General features: G+C 38.2%; 1 protein-coding gene and 1 pseudogene across 1 annotated transcript; both read left to right on the forward strand.

The window, feature by feature from the left end:
* The first annotated feature begins 971 nt into the window (after positions 1-971).
* LOC125106982 (putative uncharacterized protein C6orf52) lies at positions 972-1,310 on the forward strand. Its single transcript, XM_047741536.1, has one exon. It carries the CDS (start codon positions 972-974, stop codon positions 1,308-1,310), a length of 339 nt encoding a protein of 112 aa, XP_047597492.1.
* A 1,619-nt stretch (positions 1,311-2,929) lies between these two features.
* Positions 2,930-12,391, forward strand: part of LOC125106983 (14-3-3 protein theta-like) — a 33,868-nt pseudogene continuing 24,406 nt past the window's right edge.

Here is a 12,391-nt window from a genome sequence, read left to right on the forward strand (position 1 = left end):
AAGCTAATTAGTGAAGGAAATTTTATCCACACTGAAACTGGGAAATGCCTTAACTTCATACTGCAATCTCTGATAAATATTATCCACAAGTCAGCAGAGAAGCCAGGCTATGGTACATGGTTCTCTTGCTCTTGCACAAATGCAAACTATGTAGATAATATTGAGGCATATCTAACTCTATTCAGTTTAGAGGAATGAGGTCTTCAAAGGATGGGTGGCCTTCAGGAAAAACAGCAAACAGCTGAAGAACAGTTCAAAAACAGCTGAAAAACAGCTCAAAATTCTTTGAGTTGTTACCCTGCTAAAGGTCTCCAGGAGAACATGGCATAACTAGAAGGTCTATTTAGGATGGATGTGAGGCTATAGATTGGTTAGCAGGGGAAACTTAAAGCTGATTTTGCAAAGTACTTTATATCAGACTGAGGAAATGTCAAACTTCAATATTAAAGAGTTGGGGAAGGGCTACCTCTGAAATTATAGGGCCTGCAATCCCTAGGTAATATTCAGCTCTGTCACCGCCAAAAATAATAGGAAAGGAGGAGAAAGCCTTCAATAAAGAAGAAATTTCTTTTCTTCTTAGAAACTACTTGGAAGGCAGTAGTGGGAGGGACGCCTGGGTGGCTCAGTGGGTTGAGCCGCTGCCTTTGGCTAGGGTCATGATCTCGGAGTCCTGGGATCGAGCCCCGCATCGGGCTCTCTGCTCAGCAGGGAGCCTGCTTCCTCCTCTCTCTCTGCCTGCCTCTCTGCTTGCTTGTGATCTCTCTGTCAAATAAATAAATAAAATCTTTAAAAAAAAAAAAAAAAGGTAGGAAGGCAGTAGTGGGAAACAACGCTGAAGCCCCAAGCTCAGAGCAGCTGACAGCTGTGCCATCCTTTTCATCTTGCTGGGCGTCCCAATGTAACAAGAGGAGTGAGGAATTGAGGCCTTGGAAGCCTAACATTTAACCCATCTCATGGTTAACTTCTGTCTAATGGCTGGACGGGAGAGTTTTGCAGGTTTTGGCGTGACTCAAAATAATTATTACTGGTATTGGCAAAGGGTGAAGCCAAGTTCTAACCCTGACAGGATTACCCCTTTGATAAATAGTATGAGCAACAGCATAACTGTTACTCTCTTTCTGGCTATAGTTGCAGCTGTCATAGATGGAAATGGACACCACCTTACTTCTGTTCATGAGAACTCTGGACACCCAGCTGAACCTTTGGTTACACCTGAGGAGACCACAGATTTAGCTGAAAAACAAGATGAAAAACCACTAGAAGATCCGTGTCTTCATTTGAATATTGAGAAGTTAAATAGTTTATGGTGAACCTGCAGAAATTTACAACTTTCTCTTTAATTGCCCCGGCAACCTCTGGACACATTTCACTCTAAAATCCCAGATGAGACCTCAAAGAAGCCATGTTCATTAAGTTACCAACTATTATATTAATTGTATCCTGGCTTGGGAGGATACACACACACATGCACACACACAAATTTCCAGAGTGTAAATGTGATTGATGTGATAAAGTGTAATGTAAATAAATTTCATTAGCACAACAACAAAAGAAGTGAGACCTGCCAGAGACATGGCATGCCTAATTGCCCACCCCAGCTCTAACATAGGCCTTCCTTTATGAATGAGAGCAGGGACTGTGGAGAAAAATGTAGAATCAGGAAGCTGGTCCTGCCAACCAATCAACGAATAGCTCCCCGTGAAATAGATTTTAGGTGGCACACAGAGTAGAACCTTAAACAGAAGGGTTGAACTCTAGGGGCACCTAGGTGGCTCAGTCTGTTAAGTGTTTGCCTTTGGCTCAGGTCATGATCTTGGGGTGTTGGGATGGAGTCCCTGGGATTGAGCCCAGTGTCAGGGTTTCTGCTCAGCAGGGAGCCTACTTCTCCATCTCCCTCTGTACCCTCTCTCTCATTCTCTCTCAAATAAAAATCTTTAAAAAAAAAAAGGTTGAACCCTAAATCTTCTCTATGGCTCCTTCCAACTCAAATATTCTAAGACATGATGGATAAGAAATCTTCATCTTAAATGTTGGTACTTAGCAAAGTACCAAAATATAGATTTATTTATTTTATAATTTTATTTATTTATTTATTAAAGATTTTGTTTATTTATTTGACAGACAGAGATCACAAGTAGGCAGAGAGGCGGGCAGAGAGAGAGAGGAGGAAGCAGGCTCCCTGCTGAGCAGAGAACCTGACGCTGGGCTCGATCCCAGGACCCTGAGATCATGACCTGAGCCGAAGGCAGAGGCTTTTACCCACTGAGCCACCCAGGTGCCCCTAGATTTATTTTTTTTTTAAGATTTTTATTTTATTTATTTGACAGAGACACAGTGAGAGAGGGAACACAAGAGGAGTGGGAGAGGGAGAAGCAGGCATCCTGATGAGCAGGGACCCCAATGCGGGGCTCAGTCCCAGGACCCTGGGATCATGACCTTAGGTGAAGGCAGACTCTTAATTACTGAGCCACCCAGGCACCTCAAAATACAGATTTAAGTGAAAGTGAATGAAATGGTCAGTAAGAATTTCATGATGATTCTAAAGGGGACTCTGAACAACTTTCAAATATATTAGATTGAATTTTTCTGTTATCATTGATTTTACCCCCAGCATTGAGACTCTCCTGCAGGAAGGTCAAGAGCATGATCCTCAAGGTGGTAGACACATGGACAGTACTCTTTGAGATTGTAAAGGGAACAAAGAAAAGTGGAAGTGAAATTTTTCTATGAGTGCACCAAGATTTGGAAGCAGGAAGAAAGACCAGTTGAAAATGGTGTGTAGGCCATGGCCCGCTCCTTGCCTCCAGCAGGGTCCTCTGCTAAATCCAAATGTAGATCAAAGTGGCTGCAGAGATGAGTTCTCTTGAGGAGGACTCCTCCGTACACTATTGGTGCTCATACCCTTGGTGTCTTGCCCTCACTGTCTTCCATGTCCTGGTCCTGGAACACCACCAGCCCCGCACGCAGCCTGCTCACCAAGGAAGACAGAGGCAAGCTGGCTGAGCAGGTTGAGTACTCTGACATGTTCACCTGTATGAAGACCATGACGGAGCATAGCACCAAGCTGCCCAGTCAGAGTGTAGCCTGCTCTAGGCGGCCTATAAGAATGTCTTCAGATGCCCCTAAAGGATTTTTTCAAATATGGAGCAAAAGATGAACACCTCTGATAAGAAGTCACAGCTGAAAAGTCTGAACTGAGATTCATTTGCACCACTCTCTGACAATTGTTGGTAAGAACTTAATAGCCAATGCAACAAATCCAAAAAGTAAAGTCTTTTATCTGAAAATGGAGTTTACTTCTAGTAACCTTTGTTGAATATGGTAATGATTAAAAACAAACTATAGATAATTCTGGAGGAGCTTTCCAAAAGGCATTTGATATAAACTATGAAGAGAGGCAACCCATACACCCAATCCACATGGGGTTGGCTCTTAACTTCTCTGTACTCTACTGTGAGATCCTTAATAACCCAAAGCTTGCCTGCATACTGGCTAAAACTACTTTTGCTGTTGTTCTGTTTTATTGAAGTATAATTAACATACAGTGTTAAATGTTTATAACATAAACATTATACAATGATTTTACATTTGTATACATTACTCAGTGCTGGCAACTATAGGTGCACTTTTAACCCCCTTTATCTATTTCCCCATTTCCCCACCAACTTCCGCTCTGGCAACCATCAGATTGTTCTCTGTATTTAAGAGTCTGGATTTTTTCTTTGTCTTTTTCTTCTTTCTTTGTTCATTTGTTTTACTTCTTAAATTCTACATATGGGTGAAATCATATGGTATTTGTCTTTCTCTGTCTTACTTATTTCACTTAGCATTCTATCCTCTAGGTCCATCATTTATATTGTTGCAGATGGCAAGATTTCATTCTTTTTTTTTTTTGGCTAAGTAATATTTCACTCCACATCTTCTTTATCCATTCATCTATCGATGGACATTTGTATTGCTTCCATATCTTGGATACTATAAATAATGTTGCAAAGAACATAGGGGTGCATATATCCTTTTGAATTAGTGGGTAAATAACCAATATTTAGTGGAATTACTGGATCATATGGTAATTATATTTTTAACTTTTTAAGCCACCTGCAAACTGTTTTCCACAGTGGCTATACCAATTTGTATTCCAACCAAGAGTGCAGGAGGGTTACTTTTTCTCTTTATCTTTGTCAATGCTTGTTTCTTATCTTTTTGATGCTAGTCATTCTGACAGGTGTAAGGTAATGATATTGCATTGTGGTTTTGATTTGCATTTCCCTCACGATTAGTGATGTTGAGTATATTTTTATGTGTCAGTTTGGCCATCACTATGACTATTTTTTGAAAAATGTCTATATGAGTCTGCTGCCCATTTTAATTGGATTGTTTGTTGTTTTCTTTTTGGTGCTCAGTTGTGTAAGTTCTTTATATATTTTGGATATGAATCCTTTCTTGGAAATATCATTTACAAAGATCTTCTCCTATTCAGTAGGTTACCTTTTCATTTTATTGATGGTTTTCTTTGCTGTGCAAAGGCTTTTTAGTTTGATGCAGTCTCAATAGTTTATGTTTGCTTTTGTTTCCCTTGCCAGAGAAGACATATCTAGAAAAAATGTTTCTAGGGCCAATATCAAAGAAATTACTCTCTATGTTTTTTCCTAGAAGTTTTATGGTTTCAGGTCTCACATTTAGGTCTTTAATACATTTTAAGTTTATTTTGGGGTATGGTATAAGAAACTGGTCTTGTTTTATTCTTTTGCATGTAGCTGTCCAGTTTTCCCAGTACCATTTATTGAAGATTCTGTCTTTTCTCCATTGTATATATCCATTGATCTATTGTCTATTTTTTTGCCATGCCTAAAACCACTTTTGATGAAGCCATCACAGAACTTAATGCACTGAAAGAAGACTCATACAAAGACAGCACCCTTATCATGAGATAGCTTAGTGACAACCTAATATTATAGACATTGGACAATGCAGAAGAAGAAGGCAAAGTGCAAAAGAGGCAGAAAACTAAATGTATACAGGATGTCATCCTTTTTACCTTCAAGAAAACTTTTTACAATCTCCATTCCTTGGATTTTCTTTCTTTCTTTCTTTTCTTTTCTTTTTATTTTTTTTTCAAGATTTTATTTATTTGTTTTTGCAAAACAGAGAGACAGAGAGGCTGTGAGCCCACAGGCTGGGGGAAGGGCCAGAGGAAGAAGCAGACTCCCCACTGAGCAGGAAGCCCCCCATGTGGGACCTGGGAAAATGACCTGACCTAGACATGACCCTGAGATCATGACCAAGAGCTGGACACTTAACTGACTGAGCCACCCAGGTGCCCACCTCTACTTGGATCTCCTATAGTAAAGAAACCCGTTCATGTTTATGGAATCATCCATTTGATATTTCACAATGGATTACATTTCTTAGGGTAGGTGTTTTACTATAGATGTCTCATAAGCCATCTATTACTTAGATAGAAATAATATATATTGAGTTCTGTAGAGAATAAAGTGGATATTTAAAACCAGAATTAAAGCGGTGAAGGCAATGTAGAACAAAATCCCACTAGAATAGGATTATAGGTAGGGTACCGAGTCAGACAGTTCCCCATGCTGATCAACAGGTGGCATTAGAGTAGCTTGGATGTCAACTGGAACAGAGGGTGGAAATATTCAGGATCAAGGCAAAACCCTGGGTGAATGTGTGGGGAGGCAGTGTGACTGGTTTTCTATATTTAGGTATGTCTTATCTCTCCAAATTGTTTATTTCTTAAATCTAGGAACATTCTCACATACAACTAAAGGTTGTACTGAACTTTTCTGTGCTTTATTTTTCTCCCTTTAAAATGGATATAACAATGATAGCTACCTCATAGGATTATTGTGAAAACTGAAGAGTTAATGCATGTAAATGAACAATACAATTGCAGGGTAAATGCTCAATAAATGTTAGTCAGTATGACTGCACAATGACCTTGAGGTACATAGTAGGTACATGTAATATCAGCACGTATTAGTGGATGCATAAATGGAATGATGCTCTTAAACCTGATATTTATAAAACTCAGAGACTACCTGGCATTAAAATACTCATAGAACATATTGGTAAGGGAATAATCATTCACACTGGTAATATGATACTTTACTTTAAAAAGTATATAGTCTTGGGGTACCTGGCTGGCTCAATTGGTAGAGCATGCAACTGATCTTATTGTTTGAGCCCCATGTTGGGTGTAAAGATAACTTAAAAATAAAAACTTTTTTTAAAAAAGTATATAATCTCAAGAGTCTATTGAAATGGTATCTTCCTGAGTATCATTTAGAGTTTATGCATAGTTCATTGATCCTTTCCAGAGAGGTGTTATATCAATATTGCAAAACTAGGCAAACCGCTTATAGTTTTTCCTCAGGTAAGAAGGATGGTCCCTACAATGTTCAGCTCTGTCCATACACATGGACATGACATGTCTGTTCAGCTTTATGAATTCAGTTCTATCCCAAAAAAGAGGCTGGAATTAGTCTTCCTGTTCTAAGCTTGATAGTCAGTGGACCAGATGAGGACTCTAGGATACTTGCTTAGCCTTCAAGCTACATTTTCCCTTCCTAATTTTTGACTCCAGGAGTTCAGGTGTTAGAGTGGGGCTTCTACCCAGATGCCTGGTTTTTATGTCAAATTTTTCTGAGATTATCACTCAATCCTGGACCCCCAGCTAGGGCCTTGACAACCTACCTATCCATTTTTCACTTTCTTATCCTGATACCCCAACTATGCCACTGTCCCTTAGATGTTAGATGAGAATCTGCTTCAAGCATCATGGATTCCTGTGGAACAACCATCACTGTCCCTTTGACAAAAACTTCTGTAGTCTAAGAGACAGTAACAATTATCACATCCCCTCCTGGATGTGGATCCAAATTAACCCTGAATTCCCCACACCACTTCAGACCCTATTAATTGTGATTTCTGACAGGCTAGCAAAGGCTGGTCAAGCTACTGGGTTAATCTTCCCTTCCCTAGTCCGTGCTCATTTCTATCTTCCATACTGGCTCAGAAAGCCTCATTCATGGCTGATAGGAAAGGAAGATTGGAATGGAATAAGAGAAAGGCAGATATTGCAAGGAAGAGAAGTGATAAGAATACTTTTAGCTCCAGAGATATAAATTCTATATGTGGAAATGGAAAATAAAGTGATTCTGAAATTTTACCATGATTTCATAGAGGCAATATGGAAATAAAATGGGATTTAGCTGTTTGAGTTCCACCTATTCCACTTACAGGTTATTTGACTTTTGTGCAAGCCTAAGCTCTTTGAGTCTCAATGTCCTCATGTATAAAATGGGATTATAAAAATATTTATTTTGCAGGGTTGTGAGGATTAAGTAAGATAAGGCATGGAAAAATGCTCCATTTTGGAGTGATGCTTGTCCCCTTTTTTTCTTTTCCTTCCTTCCTTCCTTGCTTTCAACTTAGTTGCCATTCTTCAAAAATTAAGAAATTTCACTCAAGATTCCAAGTTCCTGGTGAAAACTCAGATATTGTGGCAACCATAGATTCATTTTTCCACAAGGAAAATTGGCAGTCCCCTTTAAATAAGACTTAAATTCCTTTAAATTCACCCCATCTCCATCACTGTCAGTCTTTTCCTTGTTGAGTAGAGTGCCGGTTGCCATTTAATGTCATATTTTTGTAACTGGCCATGAGCTGCTTGAACCAGGAGTGGCCAATGGACCAGAGTAAAGGAGAAAAAAGCAGACATGTGAAATACCAATGAGTCATGGTAATTAACAATAATACAAAAGGGTCATTTTTATGAATTTTTGCTGTTGAGGTCCCAAGAAATGCCGTGAATCCAGAACCCCATTTCTTGCACTATTACGGCAATTACTTATGGTAATGTTGTTGATATGACAACACTTTTATTGCAATGTACTATATAAACCCCTTTCATTAAAGTTAACTTGAATTAGTCTTTGTTCCTATCCACTCACAGATTACTGACTAGAATAGTGGAAATGTAAATAAAACATTGCATTTATTGCGAGTTAGTACTTTTTAAATCAAAGTTATTGCTATCATCGTCACTGCCAAGAATAGTTGGAATGGACTAAAATATGTCAATAGAAAGGTAAATCTTGTTCAAAGGAAATAGGTCTAATGAATATTCAAGTAGTTCTACGTATCAGTGTATATCCACTTATTTACTAACTCAACAAATGTTTACCAAACACCTACTATGTGACAAGAAAATACTATATAACAAAGTAAAATTTTATCTTTATATTCCTAGCATCTAGAAAAGTACCAGGCATGGAGTTTGGATTCGATAAATGTTTCCTGACTTTAAAAATAATGTTCCCTTATAAGGAGATCTAGAAACCCAAGCATAGAGATAATGAAAATAATTTTATTCTGTACAAAAAGGGAGAAATGCAAGTGATATATTACTTTAGGATTATGCTGCATGTTACCTAACTAGACAGATGTTTGAGATGCTGCTTTCTAATTCCAGTTAAAAAACTGGCACCAAAGCAGTTTAGAGGAGGGACTGCAACTATTCCAATGTGTATTGAATGTTTCATTCTACTAAAGGCAAAGAATTAGAAAAATTCTTTACTTGTCTACTTGATAATTTTATAACTCAGAAGGCTAAAGAAGCAATTAGGGAAGCTTACACTCTAGACTTGACTTTTACTAGTAAGGAAAAACTAGTTAGTGAAGTATATAGAAGCTACAAGAAGATCAAGAGAAGAGCAATGTCACATTAGAGTTGGACACTGGGAGTAGAGTCCGAATTTGTTAGTATTTTTAGTTGTCAGTGGCAAGAATCCAATTCAAATTGACATGGGTTCAACATGGGGCTCCAACCCAGGATCCTGGGATCATGACCTCAGCTGAAGGCAGACTCTTAACGACTGAGCCACCCTGGTGCCCCAGCTTATTTATTTTATTTTTGATGTTGTTGTTGTTTTGTTTTTAAAAGATTTATTTATTTTTCTGATTACCAAACTTAAATTTAATGTAAAAATAACAGAGGGATGATAGATATGATTACATAAAAATGTAGAGGTTTTATACATCAAAACACAAAATAGAAATAAAATACAAAGAATAAAATACAAAGAATAAACTGACAATAATATTTACCATATATAAGACAAAAACTTGATGTAATTAGTATATAAAGATTGCATACACATCTATGAGAAAAAAGTGGTAAAGTGGGTAAAGTTTACCCACAAACTAGTTCTCCGCATTTTTGAAAAATGGCTAATAAGCATAAGAAAAATGTATTCAACCCTAAGAATAATCAGGAGAATGTAAATGTTATAAGCTATAATTTTCACGAGTTAAAGTAGCAAATTGTTTTGGATAAAATATTTCATACTGGCTTAGGTATGGTGAGACAAATTCTTGTGTGCTTTGTTGGAGTGAATACAAATAAGGACATCTTTTCAGGAAAACAGTTTGGTTGTTTGTCTCAGAAGTGTAGGCTTATTTTAGATTCCAGACATATAACAGTGAATAATACAGACAAAAATCCTTTTTTATTGGACCTTGCACTCTAGTTGGGATGAGAAAACAATAAACAACTACATTAATAAAATATATAATATTTCAGGTAGTGATATGTGCTGTAGAAAAACATCAGGAAAGATGAAATTGCTGCAATTTTATGTAGGGTTATCAGAGAAGGCCTTATTGAGAAGGGGACATTTGAGCCAAAGCAGACAAGAGAATGAACTCTGTAAATATTTGGGGAAAACGGGAGAAGGAAAGCAGTGCATATGTGGGTTTTTATCTTGCAAAAGTGAGCCAGGGGAGAGTAAGAGATGAGGTCAAATATTGCAAAAGGCCTTAAAGGCTATTGACTTTGATTTTAATGAGTTGAGAAGCTGCTGGAGAGCTTGAGCAGAGTAATGACGTGAGGTAGCTGACATTTAAAAATGTAAACCAAAGGGAGGGCACAAGAGATAAGGAAAGAGATCAGTCCAGTAATCCAGATTAGAGACGTTCATAGTTTAGACCAAAATGGTAACAGTGGACTTGGTTAAAAGTGGTCAGATTCTGGATGTATTTTCAAGGTAGTGAATTGTGGGGGCCAGGAGAAGTAAAGGAAAGTATCAAGGATAACTCTGAGGTTTTTGGCAAGAGGGATCAGAAGGCTGGCATCGCCATCAACTGAGATGGAGAAAACTGTCAGAGGAATAGGTCTGGAGAAGAACAGGAGTTCCGCTGCATTATTATTAAATTTGAGATACTTGTTGAGGGTTCAAAGTGGAGATATTGATGGGCAGTTGAATATATGAGTCTAGGATGCAGGTAAGAGTTCTTGGCTGCAGAGTTTATCAGTATACAGATTATATAACGGCACAAGACTGGACGAGATCACTGAAGGAGAGAGTATAGAAGAAAGAACTCCAAAAATGAAGTACTTCAATGTTTAGATGTCAAGGTGATGATAAGGAATCCCTAAAGAAGACTGTAGGCTGAGAAGCAGCAGTCACTGAGATAAGAGGCAATCTAAGAGGATGAGATATCCTAGAAGCAAAAAGAATAATATGCTTCAAAGAGGGAGAGATCACTCTTCAAATGAAGAGAGGTCAAGTGAAAATAAGGACCAACTTTTGGATTTAAATACTTGGAGGCCTTGCCATGAGCAGTTTAAATGGTCTGAAGGTAAAAAAAAAATCTCTATAGAGTCTGTTCGAGAGAGAATGAGAAGGGAATTTGCAGATTGCAAATATTAAAAACTACAACATAGTTTGTGTCTGTGTTTTGCAATAAAACAGAGCAGAGAAATAAGGCAGTAACTAGAACAGGGATGCCAAGAGAAGACTTTTTTTTAAATGGAAGAAATTTATATGTTATAGAATGATCCAGTAGAGAGAGGAAACTGACAATATAGGAAAGGCAGAATTGATAGAGCAGTGTTCTTGAGGAGACATGCAAAACAACAGATGTCCACTACAAAAACATATGGGAGATTTTAGAAAAACAGATTTCTCAAAGCCCAGAGGAAGGCAACTATGGTTTTATGGCCAACATCATTTAAAAAGGACAATAGATTAAGAAAAAGGAGAGAGACTAAGGGGTAGAATTCTGATGCAGTGGAGGATTCTGGCTCGAATCTAAATTTTAATCACCATTTACATTCAGACACGTCTGCATGTGTAATGTCTGGGTATGAATCCCCTGTTGTGCATGACAGGAAAAGGAGTCTCCTGGGAAATAATTCATTCTAAAGGAAGAGAAAGTAGTATGCTTAGGTTTGGACCAATAACTGGTCACACAGGAGGGACAATTAGTAGAGCATGATGTCTATCTGGCCCAGAGGCTCTAAACCCATGTTAGAATCCTAAGGAGAGGGGACTACAAGAGATGAAATCTCTGTTTCAACCAACTATGTAAGATACCACGATAACAAGACAATGCCATCTTGTTACTCATCTGTTAATGTTACGCACAAAGGAGAAAAGCCTTGATCCTACTTTGGTGCAGCAAGCTTCAGTGCATTAAAGATTCATTAAAAATTGCCTCCTCCAACTTTGACATTCATTGAGTCTGGTAGTGGTGGCTACTAGAGGCCAACCCCCATCATCCTGCAGCAGTGAAAACCAGTTCCAAGAGTGGGAGATATTTTAATAGTTTGTAGCTTCAGGAGAAAATACCTTTAGTATGGATTTCACCTGCAGTAGTGGCAATGCCCGGACACTACCAAGTATCTTCATGGGAAGCAAAGGTTTTGTCAGCAGATATCTCCAAAGGTAGCCTGAGTCGGAAAGAATCATGGCAGACAGAGGAGATTGCTGACATGACTTGTTGATGGGCACATGTGTCATATCACCTATGAACTTCACAGAGACAACTGGATGAGACTTTAAGAGTAGCTACAAGTCCCACAGTAGGATTGGGGCAAAAACCAGAAAAAAGAATACTATTTATTACTGTCATATGATTCCATTTTATCCTTAGGTTGGTGTGGTTAGGGAAACATGGGTTACAAGAAGTTACAATCACACAAAAATTCGATGAGGAAGAAAATACCAAAGAAACAACCTGTGGCTGAAGAGAATGGGCTCTGTTGAGATAGATGCTGATGATAGAGGTGTGTACAACCAAGGACACAGGCGGAGGGAAAACTCAGAAGGATAAAGCACAGAACAAGCTGAAGCTGAGGATAAAAAAACAGTTCAGTTAAAACGAAACAAAACAAAGCTATGTTTGGAGGAAGAAAATGATGTAATGGTGACAGATGGCAGAGAAAATATAACCACTTAACTATTGGTTTACTTCTTTTTTGTTGTTTAAGTAAAGAAAATGGTCTTCAAAGGGGAAGGTAGAAAACATAACTAAGCTGGAAAATGAGAAATCCTCCTCATTTTTACTTTTCTCCATTTTTTAAAGT

This window comes from Lutra lutra, chromosome 8 (genome assembly GCF_902655055.1).
Source record: "Lutra lutra chromosome 8, mLutLut1.2, whole genome shotgun sequence".
NCBI lineage: Eukaryota > Metazoa > Chordata > Mammalia > Carnivora > Mustelidae > Lutra > Lutra lutra.